The sequence below is a fragment of the Argopecten irradians genome, chromosome 2 (assembly GCF_041381155.1).
Source record: "Argopecten irradians isolate NY chromosome 2, Ai_NY, whole genome shotgun sequence".
Lineage (NCBI taxonomy): Eukaryota > Metazoa > Mollusca > Bivalvia > Pectinida > Pectinidae > Argopecten > Argopecten irradians.
The window spans coordinates 25,691,706-25,715,669 of record NC_091135.1 but is presented as its reverse complement, the minus strand read 5'-3'; the positions used below and the strand labels follow the sequence as shown (position 1 = coordinate 25,715,669).

The 23,964-nt window shown below is 35.1% G+C and overlaps 2 protein-coding genes across 5 annotated transcripts; both read right to left on the bottom strand.

The window, feature by feature from the left end:
• Positions 1–1,737: 1,737 nt before the first annotated feature.
• Positions 1,738–8,178, bottom strand: LOC138314931 (uncharacterized). Of its 2 annotated transcripts, none has more exons than XM_069255571.1 (4): positions 7,802–8,178; positions 5,580–5,740; positions 4,828–4,907; positions 1,738–3,545 (listed from the first exon to the last, which is right to left on the bottom strand). In XM_069255571.1, exons 1-4 carry the CDS (start codon positions 8,147–8,149, stop codon positions 2,995–2,997), a joined length of 1,140 nt encoding a protein of 379 aa, XP_069111672.1. In that variant the 5' UTR covers positions 8,150–8,178; the 3' UTR covers positions 1,738–2,994. The 2 variants fall into 2 exon arrangements, with proteins under 2 accessions (XP_069111672.1, XP_069111673.1); XM_069255572.1 differs by lacking the exon at positions 7,802–8,178 and adding an exon at positions 7,375–7,675.
• A 1,106-nt stretch (positions 8,179–9,284) lies between these two features.
• On the bottom strand, positions 9,285–20,602 carry LOC138314930 (uncharacterized). 3 transcript variants are annotated; one of them, XM_069255570.1, is made up of 4 exons: positions 20,446–20,602; positions 14,435–14,907; positions 13,684–13,878; positions 9,285–13,239 (listed from the first exon to the last, which is right to left on the bottom strand). In XM_069255570.1, exons 2-4 carry the CDS (start codon positions 14,816–14,818, stop codon positions 12,733–12,735), a joined length of 1,086 nt encoding a protein of 361 aa, XP_069111671.1. In that variant the 5' UTR covers positions 14,819–14,907; positions 20,446–20,602; the 3' UTR covers positions 9,285–12,732. The 3 variants fall into 3 exon arrangements, with proteins under 3 accessions (XP_069111671.1, XP_069111669.1, XP_069111670.1); XM_069255568.1 differs by lacking the exon at positions 20,446–20,602 and adding an exon at positions 16,541–16,738; XM_069255569.1 differs by lacking the exon at positions 20,446–20,602 and adding an exon at positions 16,550–16,738.
• Positions 20,603–23,964: the final 3,362 nt, after the last annotated feature.

Below are 23,964 nucleotides of genomic sequence, written 5' to 3'. Positions count from 1 at the left end.
TACAGGTTGAAGTTGTTTTTAATAGCCTTTTGAAATCTTTAATTTCTTGATCCAATATTGTATAAATAGATGTTCCAAAATTTCAAATATAGTAGTGATATCTGTCTGAAATTGCACATCCAGGTTCCCCTAGGGACTTAGCTCTGGCTATATTATTCGGGACTAAACAATGACCAAGATAGCCTACAGATAGCCTCTTGTATTTTGATTGTTGAAATTTGTTACCACTATTTCTCAGAAATTATTGAAGCGATCTGTCTCATATTTTATATGTAGTATGTTTGAAAAAGTTTGAAAAGTAGAAAAAAAAGAGCTCTCTTTCCATTGTCAGACATATATGTAGATCATTCTTTGGTGAGCGCCAAGTGATGTGATGGGAACTTTTACAAATGTTTTTAACTATTCTGCCATCACCGACCTTTCTTCAATGTTTAAAAAAAAATAAAACAATAGTGCATACAGCACTAATGGATTTTGGTACTAAATCTTTCATAATATTTATTTCGGGAAAGAAAATTATTAAGAAAGCAAATTTTAAGTTCATGAATTAGATCTGATATACCAGATAATAACATACTAAATAATTTAATACACAGAACATCAGGACAGTATGCACATGTACTTGTTAATTGTGATCATTTCAACTGAGGAGTGGAAAATTGCTAAATTTAAAGAAGTTTATCTCATTATCTTGATCAACAAGTTGCCCCAACAATGTAACAAGTCTTAAATAGGATGTAAAATAAAACCAGTGCCTGTACTGTATAGCTAATTTTAATTGCAGGTGTTAGAATTTTGTTATAATCGCAGCAAAATTAATTTCCATGGAATACATGGAATGATAGGGGATAGAACCTGTATAGATTGTTTTTGTAACAAATTGTACAAACATTTTTCCATAGGAATTATATATAAAAGTGGAAGATCGCAAAACAGCTATACAGTATCTCCAATGGTTATATCAAGACCTCAACACTTATTGGATGAGGAAACCTATAATGACAATACCTACAACATATACATGTATACTTTTTTGAATTCGTCTGCTTGGATAAATCAAACGTTAACTATTACAACACATATTGATCAACATCAGCTTTAAAATTAACATTTTCATTTGTGGTTTGAAAAATAGAAATGTCAAGAAAAACAAATGGCCTCACCATGCCTTCTTATTCAATTGGAGCAGCACAGAACAAAATAAGATTTATGAAGAGATGGTACAGAACTTGTAAAGCACACACATGAACAAGTAATTGCTGTAACCGATATATATATATATTTTTTCTTCAAATAAACATTAACAATTATTACGGGTAATAGAAATTTTCCTATGTTGTTCAACTCCAAATCAAATAGTATTATTTACACTTCAAAACCATGCCTCTGAAGTCATGATCATCAGATATGCATTAATTTAGAAGTCTTAATTAGCAATGGCCAATTACATTGTATAATGTACACACACTCTAAGACTAAATTCAGATTTTATCAGACAAGAGATTTTAAAGATTTATGTGAGCAATAGCTCTTTCAACATATTGTGACGGTCAAGTAGTCAGGACTCTGTATCCTGAACCGACTTGAAAATAACCAGTGGTAGCGCTGCTACCGCCACATAAATATTTGAGGGGTAGAAGACTCCTGCCTAACTACCCTAACCATAGATGACTTAGTTACACCATAGATTCATCTGAATAGTTTAAAATCCTATAAGAAACAACTAGGATTCCAAAATACAGGTACAAACTTAGACATTTATTAAAAAGACACATAAAATAAGATTCACAATTTAAGCAATATTTCCACAATCTCCTAAGACACACAAGATTCTATTCAAACTGTTTATTAACTTCATCCTTGCAATCTAGACTTCATATCAATAAATAAATATAATCCAATAACAACTTAGCCTAACGTAACAGTAACAGATGCATCTTTACAAAGTATTTCCAGCTTCTCAGTAACAAATAAAATTCAAATAAAACTACATTCATGTAACATGATACACAAACATTACAAACTCAGGAACTGGGGAAATCACCTCTTTGTCCATCGCTATACACTAACATAATGAAACACAACAGACCTTGGACACAGACAGACGCAGACTGACTGGTTTCAAAGATCACATCATCTATGGAACATTAGCCCGTGAAGCGATCACTGGATTCGCTGGAAATGGCTGGATCACTCACTAGATCAATCTCTCCCACGGTGCATTACGGTCCCCACAATTTGACTTCTGTTAACGGCTCGGTGAACTTTCAAAATTCTTGAAAAACGTATTTTGGACACATACTAAATTCTTTAGTACATATTGTTTCGTTTTTTATCATTTTCCTGTAAACGACTGTCAGTTCTGACATTATATGATTTGATCATTCAATATCAAACCAAACATTGAATGGATTCTTTTGTGGATACACTAGATTTACTTGTAAGTAAATAGTCACGATTTGCATATGACGTCCGCCATTTCAAAAACAATCACTGTGACCTCATATATAAAAGAGGCGCCATGTATTAAATAACCATCATGACGTAATATTCTGTGACCCGAGTTCAACAGACAGCCAGTTCGTGAGCCGTTAACTGAGCAATCTCTCCCAGGGTTCATAGCGGTCCCCACTTTCACTTTCAAAATCATCCTACACATATATACAAAGTGCTGTCATTAAGACGATATAAGCCCCATTATGTCAAATATCTTGAACAGCAGCTAATTAAGATTCATCCTGGGGGTGTGGCCGATATAATATGCATGAGCAAGGTTTCAGCGGGCTGCAATCTCATTGGCTGGCTATAAAATGTCTATCTTTTAAAGACTTTGTACTTATATTTATGGATTTCGCTGTTACTATTCAAACATAGACAACTGTGGACTTTTTATATCCGGCAAATGAAACTCTTATTTAAATTTGCATGTTCCTGGCTTAATCTCGTCTCCCTTAGACCAAATCACATGTAAACTCATTGTTAGAAACCCAGAAGTCATCCCTCTATCATTTGCGACAAACGAAAGAGCGGCGACTCATGGGTATCTGACGATGAAGTGGAGCAAGTTTTAAAGACATCATACATATAATTGATCCAGTTAGAAAATAATCCACTGCAAGCTTCAGAAGAAATCCCAAATAAATGACTCAAGTGTACAAAATCAAAATTTAGTCTCAATTTCATCAGTACAAGAAGAAGTTGGTCTTCTAATGACACATGCTTTATTCCATTTCCACTAACTATTTTCGTCCATGTTAAAATCTCCTCACTGTCTGATGGCACTAAAACCTTCAGTAAATCATTGAATTTGTCACATGAAAATCCTGTGTAATAATGATAGTTTGCGGCACTTAAATTACTGCAGCTGAATATGGCTTGGGAATCCCTCGATTTACTCTCAGTAGTACTCTCAGTAGAACCAGTCTTTCGACGTAGATCTTCGTATTTACAAAGTAAGGTTGAGTAACCATCACTCAGCCTGTTGCGCTCCTCAACCAACCTTTTATTTTCAGCAACAAGTGCCACTATATCCGTAGGCGCAACATCTGAAAAGAGAAAATGTATCATACAATTATGTTGATCACCCATGTGTAGCAATTAATTAAATCAAATATGATTTTTAAGTTCCGTAAAATAGTTAATAGTCATGGCCATTTATGGATATGCCACGTTTTGTAGATGAAGGATCATCAGCTATTTATAATGTAAATTTAAGTAACTACATGTATGCATCAAGTGTATTTATTGATTTAATTCAATTGCATCATTCCAAGCTAAATATACTTTGAAATGTACCATCATAAAGAATAAAATTACCTGAGCCAAAATTTATACAAGTTCTGTTCCCCTTCCCCCAAGGATGTTTGTGGCTAAATTTGGTTACAATCCATGCAGAACTCTATGACTAGTAGCGATTTAAAGGAAATGTTGACAGACGGACGACGGACGGACGCCGGACGCCGCGCCATGACATAAGCTCACCGGCCCTTCGGGCCAGGTGAGCTAATAATTCAAGGCTCCCCTTTTACAACCTATCACTCAACTAAAGGAGGTAAGCATAAACAAATATGGTAATACATGTATCACATTTTACAATAGCCACCTAGATGAATCATTTTTCTTACCCCTGGAAGAGGTTATAAATATTGACAAATTAACTCGCCTCCAGTTGAATGCACCTCTATAGTTCACAGAAACAGCATTGTATAAAGTTATTTTTACAAAACCTGTTGCCTTTCATCACAGCATGCTAAAAGCCCATTATATAAGTTATCATGTATCTAGGCCTGTTAGTTATTGACAAAGTTGTTTAAAGATATTAGTCTATTTGACCCCTAGCTTGAATGACAGTCAAAGTTAATGTTATTGAATCACATTTGAACCACTTTAGTTGCCATTTATTTCAGCATGTTATAAGCCAAATTTCTGCTATCCAAGCCTCCAATTTGGAGAAAGAAATTTGAAATCTGAATCTACTTTTGGAGAAGTTGTTTAAAGGTTAGTAATGATGCCAGATGGATATAGACGTCAGAGACTCATCGCAACTTAAGCTCTAGTGAGCTCTTTTCAGTGTCAGACTCTTAAACATCATCATAACATCAGTTCCATTATCATATATATTATATAATTAAGGAATGACGAACAAACTCACCGACAAATAAATGTATAAAAGCAATTTGGAAATCACTTACATGACACTGCTTTTGTGACAAATCCTGCTATACCCTTTCGAGGAATTATGCGTTTGTGTCATGACTCAGTAGAATCCTTCCGCATGAGAAAATTACCTGTATAAAAACTCTGGTAGCAAAGCTTTCTTTATTTTACCTTTTAAACTGCCATTGTCTTGAAAGTCTGACTGCACTCCTGATGGTGTCATATACATGTGTATATTCTCAGAGTCATCGCTATAACCAAAATTCAAACAACGATTAGTATTTGCTTTTAATTGAAGGTGCATGTGTTGAATACATAACAACATAATTAATTTTGCCTGAAGTCTTAATTTCTGTTCAAGTGAAACAAAATACATTTTTTAGAATCATAACTTTATGATGTAGTAAACTCTATATCATACATGTATAATTTCACTAAGTGAAATTTTATCTAGACTTTATTATAGTACACACATATATATATATATCAGTTTTTGTAACAGCTATATTCTAAGGTAAAAAAAAAATATGTCTATTTAGGGTTACATTGGCAAAAAAAATAGGGTCGGTCGGTCGGAAGGAATTGTTTTTTTCCTTTTTTTTAAAGTGTCTTACTCTCTAAAATGATGGCCGAAAATACTGACTTTTTAAAAAAAAATCGTAGAAAGGTGGAAAAAAAATAGGGTCAGGATAAAAAATTAGGGTCGGTTGGGTAACCCTAAACAGACATTTTCTTTTGTTTTTTGCTTATGTGAAAATATAGCTAGGAAATAATTTTCACTATCATGAACACTGTGCATGTAGTTTGTAAATTAAACATAAGTCAGAAAATGATAAAATCACTAAGTATTATATGGACAAAATAATCAAACGATATGTACAACTTTATTGCAATTGAATAAATAATTAGAAATCAGAAAATACTTTTTGGTACTTTCCACTATGTCCAGCAGTTTTTGTCTAGAACCTGCGTTATTAACTTTGTCAACCCCTGGTGTTGGTCCTTGGCTACTTAAAGATGTATCATAAAGAAGTGCTGATCTTGGATTTGGAAATCTCTTTGATGGCAATCCTTCCACAAAGTGCTACAAGACAATGAAAACAAATGAAAGCCAAAAATTTGATTCAATGACAAGGTCTACAATTATATTCTTAATACTGTCAGAGTCGGCTGACTCTACTGATTTGTCAGTATATATGCATGGCAGTCCTAAGTCATCATTACACATATAGAAGTTTTAGTTTAACAGTTTACTGCTCAACAATTAAACATCTAACGGGAGGCCCAAGGGCCATAACTGTCATCTGACTACCTTGGCAATAGTTGTATAAGAAATTAATTAGAATTGGTGCCATGGTGGCGATTTTAGATTTCGATTCAACCAGAGATGTAGAAACACTTTGTCGAGATCATGTCAGAATCATTTCAGACAAGTTTTAGCGAAATCGCACTGGTAGAACTTGAGAATAAGTTAAAAATGTGTTTTCAAGATGACGGCTGTGGCGGCCATCTTGGGTTTCAGATCGACCCAAAAAATATCAACACTTTATCAGGACCATCTTAGGTTACTTCCAGGCAAGTTTCAGCCGAATCTCACCTGTAGAATTTGAGAAGAAGTTCAAAATGTGTTTTCAAGATGGCAGCTGTGGTGGCCATCTTGGACTTCTGATTGACTTGAAAAATAACAGCACTTGGTCTGTTACTAATAACAGCACCATGTCAGGATCATTTCATGCAAATTTCAGCTAAATCGCACCAGTAGAACTTCAGAAGAAGTTTAAAATGTTTTCAAGATGGCAGCTATGGCGGTGTCTTGTTTTTTGTGTCTTATAGCTTTCACTCCAAAATAATGGCCGGAACCAAAGTCCGAGATCGAAATCCCAAATTTTAATTTTGTTTTCGTGCAAAAGTGGGAAAAAAAATTAGGGTCGAGGGTAAAAAATTAGGGTTTGTCGGATAACCCTAAACAGACATTTTTTTTTTGCCTCATCCGAATGCTCAAAAATCTCATATCAAAATGAACACTCATTTAGATCGAAGTTTACCAAAATAAATATGATAATTAAAGGTTCAAAACTGTACAAAATAAGCACACAAGTTATCTCCCATTTCTTAAAAAAAACTTTCATAACATATAGTCCAGTATAATTGATCAATATAATTGACAATCTATCCTTAACACTAATTACTATAAATGTGTACTTTAGAATATTAATATTAGAGTCAGATCTTCAAGCACATAAGATTAAATCAATACATTGAAGGCAACTTTGTTGACATATTTATTTATTAGGATTTATTAGGAAAATTGATGGATGCAGGCTGGAAGCCTCTATATCCATATCAACAATATACATTCATAAAATAAGTAAATAAATTCCAGTATATCAATGCCTATGATCCTACAATATAGACTGTTAAATTTTAAAACAAATATTTTTCCAGTGTTCGTCTAACATTACTTCATATTGATATGTTTATATGGTACATGTTATGGTGGGACAGCTACAGATATAAATCTAGACTATATGTGTAAACAATATAGGCCACAGGCCTAGGAGTTTAACAGGTTTTCAATAATATATTTAAGGGGTTATTTTATTGTTGATCATGAACAGTAATTAAAGTTCTATTTTATGCCTAATGAGACAGCTAAAACATGTGTATGTAAAATAACATCTAAGTCTCTGCTAATATGTTTCAATTTAATCTATACACCTTTGAACAGACAAATATATGTTTGGATTTTCCGCGATCACGGAGAATTTCTTCATTTAGCTGTGTCTGTGGTCTCCCACATAACCGTATCCATTCCCTGCACTTGTCAAGACTCCTTGCGGGTTTAGGGAATGGTATAAATGTCACACCACCTTTCAGACGCTCGGGAAACCTGCTATCTGTCTTGCAGGTTCCCCAGCTGCATCGCTTTACCATAGCTAGGGCTCTTTATCAACACTCAGAATAATGGTCCGTCACAGCTGACGGGCAAAATGGCGTCGTGTTAGCAGGTCGCCGACTCCTGTATCGCGCCACGCGATTGGTCATAATTGTCATATAATACTATATATATATATATATATACAGTTCAATAATAACCACGCGGTCGGACAATGTACTCGCCAGCGCAGTAGGCCTATGTACTTACCTCTACTTTATCTGATGTTTGTGACGTAGAACATGTGGGTTTTCTAGCATTTTTGTGTTTTTCTTGGAGAGCAGCTATCAAAGAACCATTCTCTAATCGTAACTGTGGCACTTTTGTTGTTATGTCAGTTTGAATTCTCTGAAGTTTGTTGAGTTTAACAAAACAAATGCCGCAAACGTGGCGTGATAAGCCGTCATTTTCTGCCGGGACGTAGTCTAAAATTTGAGTTAACTGATCGAATACTCGAAATGTTGGCCCAAATATCACTCGCCTGTCTTTGGCTGGTAATGGTATCCCACAGAGACGACAATCAGGCGAGACTACGCTTACACTATAGCTAGTCGCCATATTTGTTTTGGCTGCTAATACCGAAGGACGATAACGTGGATTTTGATTGGTCGGGTTCTTTCTCCTGAAGACTGGTCGATCTAGACCAATCAAATTGATTAGCGGGAGATTTCAATTTGCCATGAACTGTGTGTACGTTCTCGGTGTGTAGAGAGCGTACATGCAATCGTAATTCCGGGAGATCGATGATCCTTATGGTATACGCAGGTTCTATATAAAAGCCCACTACTAGGCCTACCTTTCCGAAATAAAAAATAAAAGTAGTTTAATAAATATAAAATTAAAGTGAACAGTTGGGCAAGGATGGCTAAAGTCGGTAAAAATTGTGTGAATGTATCCAGTATAATTTCTTATGAAATGGAAAAATAAAATCTCTTGCCAAAATCTGTCTGCGTACGAAGAAATTAATTTAAAGTATAGGAATCCTAATACGTCCTCCCGGCTGACTATGTCCGTGGTTACATTTACACGCAGCCTCGCTTTCAATGCTTTCAACTTTCCTTTAGTTTAATGGTCAGAACTGGGAAAGGTAAGCAGAACTTGGCCGTCGTATTAATATGCGAGAACTTTTGGAAGGCCAATGAACGCATTTAGACTGGTTTTCTTTGCCCGACTATTCACTTTAACCAATTTCATTAAAACGAATTGCTATATAATATATGTACATGAAGTAACATTAAAGTCAACCCTTAAAATACGTTTATTTAAAAAAAATCAACAGGAGTTAACCAGTGTAAAATCGTATATATTAAAGTTTAGACTGATAAATTTGTCATATAAAAATCATAATATGGCAATATCTATTTTTACATTTTTAGTATATTGTTACATAATGAAGTGAGTATGTTTGTTTCAGATAATTAAACATTAATCTAATTATCTTTTGCATTTGTGGTAGGAAAGGGGGCAAAATTAAAAAAAAAATGTTTTTAGGTCAAGTGGTTTTGGTATTCAAACTTCCTTTCACTCCACTTCTGGTTTAGAATTCAAAAATTACACACCAGGTACATTTTGACCATAAGGTCAGGTTCTTCTGTGGAAACTCAGTCTTGTCTCCATTTCCAAAGCCTGTCATGAAGGTCAATGACCCTGGCTACTGAAACTATAACCAAAAACCAAACAAATTGTCTACCACTTTTTAAAATTTTATTAAGAAAAATGTGTTTACAAAAATTCACATTTTAAGTACAGCAGCTTTGAGAATACAAACAGCAGTTAATTTTCCTCTTGTCTTTGCACCACAATTTTTTTCTTGATAGTACATTAAATTGTATTTCAAATCTATATTATGCTGATTTTTGCAGGTGCAAAGGACAATTTCTATTGTAAGTCAAGGCTATGAAAAGCACTCTTAGATTGGTAAATATGAACTTCACAATAACCAGACATGTAATAACAATTCACTTATAACTAACCCTCCTTAAAGTTTGATTTGGTCAAACATTATTAAATCATAAAGTCTGTACATGGGACTGCAATTAAAATTTACATGGAATTAATCTAGCTTGTAATTGAATTTTAAAAATTCTTACTGTTTAAATGCCTGGTGTAAAAATATAATGTATTAATTACCATAAAAGTTGAAAATATTGAATTACAATTGAAACTAAGATATCTACACATTCAGCTCCAAAAAAAAATATTTAAGAGGGAATCTAAAGAAAAGTTATAATAAAGAAAGAAGTCTATTTGAAACTTTACTCAAATATTAAAAAAACACTATGTCACACACAGTCATTATAATAGAGAATATCTAGATGGTATTAAATGTATGTATAGCTTTATACACACAAAATAAACTTACAATGTACAGTGCATATACATGTTCACGAGAAGTACCTGTCAAAACAAATTAAACTAAATTGTATAATATACAGTGACAATAATAATACCTAATACATGTATAATGTACATGCATGTACATTGATTTCATAAGATTATGCAGATGGAATTTTTCCGCTAAATGAAATATCTTCAAAAGAGCAAAACTTATGATTATCTACAGTAATGTTTTGTGGAGGTAGAGAAAGTCAGTAATGATTATAATGATGTAATATCAAAACATTTCAATCAGTGACAAACACTATACATAACAACAAAAATGTCAACAAAAGCTCCTAGATGATCCCATCCTTGATACCTCAGGGGCTACTAGTACTATATCATTGCTGTTATATCCCATGCACCCCTGGACTATGTCATAGCAAAACTGAAGGCTCTGAGTGAGATAACATATGGGACTGGTAGTTTGGTCCTTTGATGTTCATTAAAATAATCAAATGTACACTGTGATTTACTGTATGGCTTTAAGTTGGGCGTTGCTCTCTACAAAGTTTTCAAAATAAGCCTTTTAGGTGTGAGATTGGTCAGGATTTTCTTTCTCCTTTAGTTTTGCTATTTATGACATAATCCAGGGGTGGATATTACACTAGTGATAGTAATCCCTGGAATATGGAAGATGATATGATCCATAACTGGTGACACCAGTCTGTAAGTATCAAAAATATAACAATGAATATATAATACCCTGTAAAGTATTAGTGTTGAGAACAAGAAGTACTCTTCTATGATGTCTAAGATGTAACTCAATGTCTAATGAAATCCGTTCTATACCCACAATGAAGCACTCAACACTCAATCTTCCCCCTCTCCATTTAAATTTAAATATAAAAAATAATTCAACATGATATCTAATGTCAAATGTTTAAATGAGTAATAACATACAATATCTTTACACTTCATTTCCAAACCAATGATATCATATAAGGATCCTGTATTGCATCAATTACTTTATCCATTCATTCTCATGAGAAGAAATCCCATTTGTTAATCAACAAGTGGTAATTGTAAAAGTAAAAACTTTAAACCACAGCAAATAATTAACCTGATTGAATGTGGCACAGCAATGAAATTTCAAGAAAATAATACAAAACAAATTCTGACAAAAATGATGCATATAACTATTGACTAAAATAACAATGTCTTTGTGGATGATGATGGTGCTTGATTGCAATTTCATCATTTTTCTTCTAAGATATCTTATATCTCAACCCTCGTGTTAGCTTTTGGCTGTCAACACTTGGCACTCATATTTACCAGCCAAAATCTTACACTCAGGCTGAGATATCCCTGTCCACTTGACAAACCCATAATTTACCATATTTCTTAATCCATCATGCATCTTGCAAATAATGAAGTAATTATTTGACTGATTTTGATATGTAATTAAGTTGTTAAAATTAACTTTACAGTAACTACATATAAAATGAAATGTAAGTCTCTATAATCTAGTACTATTGAATAGGTACTTTAATACACAGAAGTCTCAAATCCAGCTTTATGAAATTGCATAATTGTTTAGGATGACGAAAGGTCAATTTCATTTAGCTATATCTATATTTAGCAAATTAGCAGGATATAATAGCATAAAACATACTTAAAAATACCAGCTTTAAAGACTTTGGTTTGTCATTATCAAACATGATTTAATTTTATATGTAACTTCTAACAAAAGCAATAATTTGAAATTATTGCCTCAGAAAAAAATGATCCATTTACCTGGTAGATCTAAAATGTGTTCAATGGATTCAAAAGAAATAAAAATATCTTAACTAGGTCTTTTTACCTGTTATCATTACCAGCTTATGGTACATTTCTCTGCACTTACATGTATTGCACTATCCACTGTCGTTACTGTATATAATATACCACATATATATATATATACCAGTTGTTTTGTTTATATATTTATTTAACATCCAATTAACACCCATGGTCATTTAAGGGTCAGGTTTTAAATATGGTGGACAAATGCCAGAGAACCAGGGGGAAAACTACTGCTTCCGTAAGAACCTGGCAATTTTTTATTTTTAACTGCACAACCTGGAATTTAAACTTGAAATTGTACTTAGTTGGAACACCTTTACCAATTAGCCACTGTGGTTCCTACCTAAAATTCAATGGAGGAAAGTAAAACATGTAAAAAATCTGAAATATTGAATAATACATTATCAAAATAATTATACATATACATGTACATTCATTGCATACTTTTTTCTAGTACAAAATCACTAATGTCTCAGGTTGAATTTAAGTTAGTGATGTTATACAGACAATATATAAAGGCACATAACATGAGCCACAGTGTAATTAGTACAGTGAAACCTGCCTTAGTGACTACCTCTGTATAAAGACCACCTACTTATTGAAGTTATTAGTGTCCCAAATGGTCAAAAAGGTCCACTTGGCTATAGAGATCACTTGTTTTCCCTTGCCTTTGGACGGTCTTTTTTTAGATAAATTTGAAAAATACCCAACTCCTAGGTTATCAATCGTTTAATGTCATAGATATAACAGCTCTATTACTTTGGGTTGAGGTTTATTTTCTCTTCATCCTAAAAACTACTCCCATAACACGAGAGTCGACTGGTCAGCCCGTTTTTTTTAGGGCAGGGCTAATGGTAAACATGTCAGAACAATGTAACAAACCACTCGGTTACCACTGACCCTCAAATGTTTTTCCACAAATGTGACTGCCACCTTTGGGGTACAAATGAAATGTATTTTGATAAATTTTCAAAGTTTCATACTAAGTCATAGGCAAGTTTGTATAGATGGAGTCTAGGAAACAAATACTTGTAGGCTACAACATTAGCTATACCATATATAATAATAAACAGAATCACAGCACGCATAATGTTTGTTGTAGTCCAGAAAGGTGTGACAGGCAGATGGTTGTTTTTGTTGAGAAATACCAAATCGTTCACCCACTGGTCATCTGTTCGTAACCGACCTTGAGACTCATATCCTTCCCGCTCCATTATCGAGTCCAACACTCCCTGTTGAATTTTCTTGGAGTATAAGTTGCGTATAGCTACAAAAGTAATGTTTATCCTGTCGTATGGTAGTGACGCCAACAAATCGCTCTCAGTCTGGCTTTGACTGCCAACTTCATAGAAGTTTAAGGTGAGGAGTGTGATATCCTTCTGCCTGAGTGCCAGAAGGACGGAGTACAGAGGAAAACAGAACGTGGAGAATTTTTCTGAACCAGGCTTGCTTATGTCCGTACCATCTGGTCTAAACATTTCCATCTGGAATACATAAACATATACAATTACATAAATCCTGATGGTGCTAACATAAAAAAACCACCAGTAACTTACTGCAGCATCAACTACTGTTATGCTTCTTATAGAAATACATGAAATTCTGCAAGATAAATAGAGCAATAACCATAACGTTATTTGATTACTGGTGACAATAACAATTTGTGAAGTGCCACTGAGGAAAAAGTAGTTTGGGTTACAGTTTAAAATCTCGTCAAATCAAAAGTTTGGAAGGTCATATTCCACTAATGGAATATCAATAGTTATCCAACACCCAGTACCAATAACCCGTAGGTTAGGACTTTTCCAGATATATCCCAGTACTTTTCACTCTGCAGGACAACATCTTAACAAGATATAGAACTTATCAAGATATAGAGTTAATGTATTTCACTTCGTGAGATTTTCAGGAATCACAGTTTTACATACCTTTGTTGGATAGGCTTTGTCAGTAATACAAGCATTGAGTAAGTATGCTTTGCGATTTTTTCTCTTCAATGTTTCAAACTTTACTGGGTCTGGCTCGACTAGAAGTCCTGACCACTGCCGGCTCTGCTCAAAGAACAATGTGGTAGATTCCTTCTCTCCTGAAAATGCTCGCGTCTCTATGTAAAATAGTTTCTCCTACAAGCAAAGTTCAAAACTTACATACACCAGCAGCATTCAGAGAACAATGGATTTCTTGTAATATTAAAACATATGGAAACATTTTCAGAATTTCTTTTACAATTTAATGATCAAATCATCAAGAATATTTTTGCCCAATAAGTACAGAGCTGGTCCCTATAAGCACCATTACATAATGTCAGTGACCTTTCCCCATTTTCAAGACCTAAATTATAAAGTTCACAATTGTATCTAGACTTAATCTTGTTCTTTCGCAAATCAATTTGTGATTTTAATTTGTGTAGTAATTTAGTAAAAGGTTAGTCTTAATTGGTTTACACTCAATTTTAATAAAGTACCCTCAGGAGTGGTGAAATATGATAATACTAATTGGTAATTTTATTTAGCGAAGAAAAATCAAATTTAAAACATCCTGACTTAGTCAAGTACGTAGAATTCTGTTGAAACTTCTCCTATCTTCTGTTGATTTTAAGTTAAAATTTTTAACCTTTGACTATAGCTCTATTACTTTATAGATGTCAGGGAATCACTTAGATCTATACAAAGATTTTACCTGGCCATGAAGTCTTTGATCCACATATGATGTCAACCCTGCTGAAAACCGCAGGTTACCTGGTTCCTCTAAATTATAAGTATCATCATCAGATGGAACATGTATGAAATAATTCCTAATTAGGTCAACAAGTTCAACATCATTCATTGCAGTCTTTTCTTCAACCATCTTCTCAATAGTCTTCATAAAGTCAAATCCTGGGTCTTTCTTTTGAGGAATTTTCTTCACATTAAAATATTTATTAATCAGTTTAGTTTTAGAATGCAATGATTCTGTCTTTTCCTGTTTGGGGGATTGAAGATACCATATCACCAACAGAATTAAGAAAGCCATAAAGGCATATATAGCCCACAATGGTAAGGACTTGTAGCGGATTGCTGGCATGGCGCTGATAGGATGTGTTGCTTGATCCTTCCTTGCAACAAACTGTTTGACCCGAAGATCGAACTTGGTGATCCTTTTCGACTGTATGACTAAAGCAAAAAAATAAAACAAATAATGAGTTGGTTAATGGTATATATAAATAGATAGCAAGTTTAGTTTCAAATCCAAGCGTTCTTGTCTGTCAGCATTACAGATTATGGTTTGATGCAATTGATAAAGGAATACTTACTGGTGTACTATTTTTAGACTTTCGCAAAGCTTTCGATCTTGTTAATCAACAAATTTTACTTAAAAAGTTGTATGGTTATTAAAGATGCTCCACCACCAACGAATGGTATTTTTTCTTTATCAAAATCAGTTAGTAGCAGACAAATTAGTATTTTTCTTCATTTACAAAAGTTACTTACTTTACTTCATTAGCAACATTGAAAAGTTTGAACTTTTTATTTTAATTCAAGATAAAAATAACTTACATTAAAAACAATTAATTGCGTCCCAAAAAAATTCCATGACACTGTGCCCTATAATGGAATTTAGTACTTCTTAAGCCCGAGAGACTCTGGCCCCGACACCAGACTTAGACATTATGACAGATAGATGTCTGCCGTAGGGCCAGAGCGTAGTAGTACTCGAAAACCTGGAATAAGCCCATCTCCGATTCAGACTGTTACAAAACATTACCGCAGAGAAGAGTCCCTTTCCTTGGTCTTTTCAACAAATGAATATTTTTTCTATCCATACCAATCCATTTTACCATGCATGCACCTGATATCATCTCAATAAAGTAGCTTTGCATAATATGAGAAAATGGCAACGGCGAGGATGGAAATTTTAAACTGCGGAAAAGAAGCTACTGTATTGAGATAATATGAGGTGCATGCGTGGTAAAATGGATTCATTTGTTGAAAAGACCAAGGTAAGGGACACTTCTCGGCGGTAATGTTTTGTAAGCAGTCTGAATCCGAGATGACCTGACCCGATACCAAACGGTTTTCAAGTACTACTGCGCTCTGGCCCTACGCCAGACATCTATCTGTCATAATGTCTAAGTCTGGTGTCAGGGCCAGAGTATCTCGAGCTAGTACTTCTTGTGCACCACCAAAAGCAAAATGATTTATTTCATATGTATTTTTGTGTTAACATAGACACATATTGACACAATTATACATTAATTATTGTTCAAATGATGGTATCTTTATGAATGTTCTGTCGGCGGTGGAGCATCTTTAATCAAGAATAGTAATTATTTTTAGTTAAAATCCTTTCGAAGTTATCTTGGTGATTCTCTACCTCTAATAGTGGGAATCCCTCAGGGATCGATATAAGGACACCTCACGAGAAATGAATGCACGACATAAACACTACCACAGTATAGAGAAATACAAAGGTCACAGCACAGGTACACAATACACCTACTGACAAAACAGCTTGACTGGTTAGCTTGCCTTGACATATACAGTAAACAATTAATATCCCTCGCTACAGTATTCAAACCATTTGGATTATAATCCAATATACAGAACAGCAGGGTTTTAAAAAACATAAAAACTCCAAAGCACCTGACTTAACGCTGTGACTCTGAGAGGGGCTAAACCATCTGTACTGCAATCTAGTTATCATAAAGACCACAAATACATTGTAAGCTTAGTCTATTGCAGTTTTCTTAAGATGCGGTTTTTATGCTATTATGTTTTGCAATTATATTAGTTTATACTTGCATACATTTCTTACGTGTTGAATTTGTTGTGAAGAACTCCAAATCTATCGGAATTTCTCGAATGTTACTCACTTTAATTGTAAAACACATCCGAGAAGTTCCGAGTGACGCCATATGTCAATCCTAGTAAAATGAAACGAATTTCGTTATTTCCGGATTCCGTATCAAATTACACTTTGTCTACAGTAGTCTTTTATTTTGAATATTGTCTATGACAAAGTTGGATATGGGATACTGAATAGATCGAAATCGTTCTAACTAATATGGTTACCGTGTCCATCACGCAGCAGTAGCTATGATGCAAGTTGCTTTCACGAGTTATCTCCCCTACACCAATAGTTTCTTTCCCGCCATACTAAAATTGCTGAACACCGTGGACACGATTGTCGCACATTCAGTCACCGCTTTGTAATTAAATCAATAATTAAAGAACTGGATAAATCAAAATCTAAAAGGTACACAGTAAATGACATGCCATAATCACGGTTCATTTGTACGTGCCGGCCAATATTTCTATTCTAAAATAATTATTTCCGTAAGTGCCCCACAGCGTGCCGTAACCACAAAGACTGCAGCTTTCAGTCCGTCCGCCAATCCATGCGTTATTTTGAGGTTGTCAGCGCTCTAGGATTTGAAGTTTTATTTTTTCAACAGTCAGTATAGGCGACCTCGTATTATCACCATATTTTAGATATACATGTATATTTACATTCTGAGTGTTGCGTCACTATATATGAATCAACCAACTGACGAAAACGAACATTTGCCAATGAAAACACTATGAAATGAATACAACGATACTCGTGCATCGATCAGCTGATTCAAACAATACGCCAGTTTCATGTGAATAAAAAAATAGTCCCCCACAATATTTTAATGTACAGTCTTTAAAATGAGTTGTTTCTTGATATAAAATCGTCTAAGGTTTACTGTAATAAGTCAATCAAATCTTATTTTAACTATATTTCTTGTTTATCGTTTGTTATTTGTAAAAAATAAAGTCGACCGGAAGGCGGAAGCTTGAAAACGCGACGTTGGGGAAGTTTTTGTCATCCAGCTGTTCCATTAATCTCGTTTCTTGTCGTATAGGTGTGACACAATTTAAAATATAATATGATAACCTTTCAATTTTTTTTTATATTCTTAAAATATTCTAATGTAAATATATGGATTGAATGTATTTTTTAAAAATTTCATAGCAGCTATGAATAGCAGAATCTATATCTACATTTCTTCCGAGGACATGTAGATAGCTTCTGCTATTCATGGATATGTAGATAGATTCTGCTATTCATAGCTGCTATGAAAATTAAAAAAATACATTCAATCCATATATAAAATCTGCGGCAAGTTGAAGTTTCATGGTTATTGGGTCAACAAGGTCAAGGTCATTGTTACGTTTTTTTTAGAAAAGAACACAGATTACTGACATTGTCATCGCGGAGATAATAATATCGCTTATAAATACATGTAAATTCTTTATGGCAATGTACTGTCCTTAACCTTATATTTAAATAGAAAACAACAAAATCATAATAAGTTCGAGTTTCGGGATTATCAGATTAGTTATACATTTTAAGGTGATAAGTTCTGTTATTTTTCAAAATAGCACTCTCATTGCATCCTGATCTTGGAAGTATTGATGATATAGACAAGTCACCCTACCCATAGTTATATCACACACCTTTCCCTACATTGTACACTGTATTATTTAAGCATCACAACAACCCGACATTACATTAATATTCACCAAGCTAAATGTCACCACATACATCTGATTGGCAATGCTCCACTTAAACATGTCATGTGAGATGTGTCATGGTTCCGAAAAAGGCAAATGGATGATATGAAATATACATAATGTATTTAATTAAAGATGCTCCACCGCCGACAGAGCATAAATGATATTCATCATTTGAACAATAATTGGCATTTAATCGTGTATATATACGCCTAATTAGCACAAAAAATAACATAAAATAATTTAGTTCGCCTTTGGTGCATGCGCAATCATTACTTCATTCCATATAGGATATAGTGCCACGGAATTTTTTCGGGATGCAATTAATTATTTTTCATATTTTTAACTTGAAGTAAAATAAGAAGCTCAAACTTTTCAACGGCGGTAATGTTGTAAATTAAGTAACTTTTTTAACTGAAGAAAAATACTAAATCGTCTGCTGCTGTTTTTGATAGTGAAAAAATACCATTTGTCAGCGGTGGAGCATCTTTAAGTTTTGGATTTCATTCAGTTTTGGTACTGTAGGATGTCATTGTTATTAATAACAATACCATTTTTGGTGTCCTATCTGGAAGATTCGCTAACTGATTGTAATATATACGTAATGTACCTGCATGTATTACAAATATGTAGAAATGCTATATTTCACGCATCATTAAATCGGTAACGATTATGTATAAAGTATGCATCTGTATGCAGGGGCGTAAGAAGCGGGGGGTGGGGGGCAGGGGGTCAAACATGTCTTTTTGCCCCCCCCCCCCCCCCCCATTTTCGCCGAGCGAAATGTTCTAAAAATGCACATTTGAACGAAAAAAGGTCCTCTTGCACAATTTTATACTTTCTTTTAGAAAATTTTCCGCTGCGCGGCGCGATTCCTAAAACGTTCAAGCACCTAATGTTCAAACCTTTGATAATGAAAATTCAATACACACGAACTACACTAAAAATGTCGATCAAGGGATTATTCTATTTCAAAAAGTGCTTCTTAAAGTGAATAGTCGGGCAAAGAAAACCAGTCTAAATGCGTTCATTGGCCTTCCAAAAGTTCTCACATATTAATACGACGGCCAAGTTCTGCTTACGTTTCCCAGTTCTGACCATTAAAGTAAAGGAAAGTTGAAAGTATTGAAAGCGAGGCTGCGTGTAAATGTAACCACGGACATAGTCAGCCGGGAGGACGTATTAGAATTCCTATACTTTAAATTAATTTCTTCGTACGCAGACAGATTTTGGCGAGAGATTTTATTTTTCCATTTCATAAGAAATTATACTGGATACATTCACACCATTTTTACCGACTTTAGCCATCCTTGCCCGACTGTTCACTTTAAAAGATTAATTTATTCATATGTCTTTGCAAGACAATCAATTGATTATCATTTTGAGTTACACAACAATTTGCCGATGGTGTGAATCCGGTATGTTCAGATCGAGCTGGGTTGCATAATGGTATGACGACACTCAAAATTATCATGTCTAAATGCAGGTAACTGTAAATCGAAAAATCACCGTGTTAAGAACGCTTTAAAATCATCAAAATACATTGTAAAATTCATCTCAGCCATTCTAAACCGTATTTTTCTTCCCGAAGAAGACCCCCGACCCCCAAAACACCAAAATCTCGCGCCTTCGGCACTGGCAAATTCAACAAAATGCATCGTAAAACTCATTACAGCTGTTCTAAATTGGAATTTTTTTTTTCTCGAAGGGGGGTGGGGGGGGGGCAGGCTCGAAAATTCAACAAAATGCATCGTAACTCATCTCTGCCATTTTAAAACGTACAATTTTTTCCCGGGGAGACCCCCGGATCCCCCAACGATGCATGTATATAAATATAGTGTACTGAATATCGTACCAATATCACTGAGAATGTGTACACACGTGTATACTGTACCCGAGTACAATGCACATACAGTGTATTGTAATTATATAATGACATTTAAAGCAACAGGAACAATACATGTATACATATGCACGTACACACAGAGATACATTATATGTAATACATCCTAACTCTATGACGCAATAGTGTGAACAACTTATATTATACCAATACATTTACAATGTGCTAGCCATGTTGTATTTGTATAAATACCAAAAACATACCTGTGTGTACCTGTCTGGTACAGGTGAGATCGCGATCGACACTTACATATTTTGTGTACTTACTTGTTTTTCTGTTAGCGTGTACGTATTATGATGCATGGACATGCAGAGTCTCCTGCCTTTTAGTGGCACCGAATTTTCAGCACCATTAGATATATAGACGCAGCCACGTTGAGGACATGTTTGGTCATGTGACTCAATAACAACGGATAGTCGATATTTACCTGTGTGTACCGTCTGTGGTACGGGTATTTTCACCCCTATTTAAAGTTCCGGACAGGTTGCCAAAATGCCTTTTCTTGGTGCTCATGGACAAAAGGGTAAAGTAGTACGGGGAAAAAGACGACATTAAAATATTAAAATTAAGTAATTGATTATAGACCAGGAAAACACTGTTAATAAAGTTCATTAACGACATATACAAGTGTAAGAAATGGATATATGACTCTGAGATACAATTTGATAGAGATTGTGAACTCTGAAAAGGATTTCTGATTCTCTGTTGTCCTTTTGTTTATTTTTCATATACACAAAAATCACTTTTTCAATGAATATATTTTTTTTCTGTGAAAAATTGATGCATTAAATGTTAACAATCAATCAGATTGAAATTAACGAATTAGTCACATTAATATAAATGCCCTTTATGAGTAAGATGTTTCTTCGAGTCCTAATGCACAAAGTCGCAAATTGAATGCAGATTTCACACAAATGTTCATTAGTTGGATATATTTTGCACAAAAATAATATGTCCGCAATGCAATGAGGGGGGGGGGGGGGGGGGGGGCTTTCTATTATGGAGTTTATATTTGATGTCGCAATATGTAATTGCCAATTTGATGACAAAAAGCTAAATCGAAATGTAGCCTCTAGCAAAACAAATATTACTGGTGGTATGGGTCAGGGTGCAGTAATTCAACTTATTATGTTTGCGAAAACCCTTTCGCTAACCTCTCTATTTTCTGACATGTCTTTTACATATAATATTATTTGTTAATTTAATATTAAATATCAATAGTACAAAATGGTACTTTTAAGATTATACAAAAGCTTGTATCACTCTCACAAGACAGAACCGTTGGAACGTTGAAAATGGACCTTCGTTGATCATTGCCCCAACGCGAGTTTTCAACGTTGAAATATGGACCCTGAATAAATGCCGTTGGAAATATTCCAGAATCAGTTTACAACGGAAGATCTGTTGAATAATGAATGTTGAAAATGTATTCACAGAATCACTGCGTTTGACACAAAATTCGCTAGCTCTATGATCGATTCCAATTGTAATATTACAATAATAAAATATTCTGAAATTAAATCGCTTCTCTTGATGCGTATATGAATGATTCTTTGCATTGGTATTTACATTTCACAACTATTGCAATTAAATTAAAACGATATTTATATGTAAAAATATTAGCATTGATAGTTGTATTATCGTAATAATATAAGTAAGTGCCGCATTAAATCATTTGTCTTTCTGTTCATCATAATTTGCTCCATCAGAAAATGTTGATAATATTTTACCAATTATAGAAATAAAAAAAGACACATACTCTTTTTGAATAAAATCATTTTTTGTAAAATAAACATTTCGACAAATAACAAGCCATCCAACTCCTTGTTGCTAGTTCTAATATGAAGAGCAATTGCCGGATAGTGCCCGCGGGCAGGTGTTTTTCTCAGTGTACTCCGGCTTTCCTTACCAGCTAACCTGGCGCGTCCCTAAATGACCCCGGCTGCTACTCAAACCAAATATCACATAGATTTAATCAACCGTTGAGACCACATTGTATTAAGAATCTTTCTCGCCGCATACGTCGTGCTTTCAACACACCAAGGATGTCAAATACAGCACACCTTTGCCTCGAACAGCGCTGCCTGCCTTGCAGAAGCACGTCCTAGGGACCAAAGCCACGGACCCAGATAAAGTACCAGTAAGGTTCCCCAAGATGTGTACCCATTCCATATCACCCTTGATAACCAGTGTTTAGAATCTCATTAGATGGTTAAACTTTACCTAGCGACTGAAGGAAAGCCAAATTCACTCCCAAAGCAAGCAGATATGATAAAGGCATCAGGAATCGTTCAATGCTCTGTCCCCAGTCTTAATAACCTTTCTACCTTCATCCATAGTCTCCACTCTTCGCCTTTTCAAAGATGATTGTTTATGATAATGGTCAGTGATAAAGTTCAGCTTTTGTTTATTTGTTTGATTTATTAACGTCCCATTAATAGCCTGGGTCATGTGAGTACGGCCTCCCGTGTTTGCAGTGTTTTGCGTGTATGTGTGCGAGGTGCGTGTTTTGGGATACTGCGGTATATTCGTGCTGTGTCTTCTTGTATAATGGAACTATTGCCCTTTTTATAGTGCTGTATCACTGAAGCATGCCGCCGAAGACACCAAACAACACACACCCAACCGGTCACATTATACTGACAACGGGCGAACCAGTCGAACCACTCCAGTTAAGTTGAGCGCTTAGCAGGAGCAGAAACTACCACGTTTATAGGCTTTGGTGTGTCACGGCCAGGAGACAGAACCTAGAGTCCTCCTCACAGAGGTGAACACTCAACTAAAGGCCAAAAGTGATGTGGTGTCAAGGGAGACGTTAAGAAGAATGAAGTATAGGAAGAAAGAAAAGATAATATTGTAACGTGTTTGAGTTCGTACCAGGTCTTTTCCTGGGTTGGGGTGTTAGCGGTAGCAAATATATACAAAGGAACCGCTGGTCTACCTTGACCAACACATAACAAATCCCTATGACATGTGAACAAAGAAAGAAACATGCACTGTGTACCTCACAGTTACTCAATGAACAACATACAGATAGAAAGAAATATGTACTAAGTGATCAAACAACAATAGCCTACTATACACTGTGCCAGCACTCTGTACCTATGCACCCTGTACTGCTGTGTACTCTGTATCTGTTAACCATGGACATCTATGCACCCTGTACTCTGTGACGTGCACCTTGTACCCTTATACCCTGTACCCTGTGCCTGTGACCCTGTACTGGTATGTACCATGTGCCTGTGCACCCTGTACTGGTAGGTCCCCCTGTGTCTGTGCACCCTGTACACTTACACACCCTGTACCCTGTGCCTGTGCACCCTGTACTGGTAGGTACCATGTGCCTATGCACCCTGTACTCCTTTACACCATGTGCCCTGTGCCTGTGCACCCTGTACACTTATCCTCAGTACTCTTAGCACCTGGTATGCCTTGGGGGTATTACTGGATTTACCTTTGTTATTGCGTCAGCGCTATATATAGTAGTGTCCACTTGAAAAGCTGGAGCAGGAGTGATGCTGGAGAGCTGGGTTCTCCACTTTTATAGTTAGTATCAACCAATCAGATTTCAGCCAATCAGAATGCACCATTGCATTATACTCAAGCCAAGCTGATACTGTTGATCAACCGAACCAGTGCTGATATAAGTAGGTTATGGTCTTCAAATGAACCATTCAGCTATATATACAAAATAACTTAACTGTGGGCGACCTATTTCTGTCACATTACCCACGCCTCCGAGCAAATGCGTCCCGCATTTTTTTATATGGTAAAATATATAACTC

Coding starts and splice junctions, on each gene's coding strand:
- LOC138314931 (XM_069255571.1), bottom strand. CDS start 8,149: ATGGCGACTAGCTATAGTGTAAGCGTAGTCTCGCCTGATTGTCGTCTC. Junction 5,741..7,801: donor AAACATCAGATAAAGTAGAG/GTAAGTACATAG, acceptor ATTGTCTTGTAG/CACTTTGTGGAAGGATTGCC. Junction 4,908..5,579: donor ATAGTGGAAAGTACCAAAAA/GTATTTTCTGAT, acceptor TTTTGGTTATAG/CGATGACTCTGAGAATATAC.
- LOC138314930 (XM_069255568.1), bottom strand. CDS start 16,649: ATGGCGTCACTCGGAACTTCTCGGATGTGTTTTACAATTAAAGTGAGT. Junction 13,879..14,434: donor ATCAAAGACTTCATGGCCAG/GTAAAATCTTTG, acceptor CTTTGCTTGTAG/GAGAAACTATTTTACATAGA. Junction 13,240..13,683: donor ACAAAGCCTATCCAACAAAG/GTATGTAAAACT, acceptor TATGTATTCCAG/ATGGAAATGTTTAGACCAGA.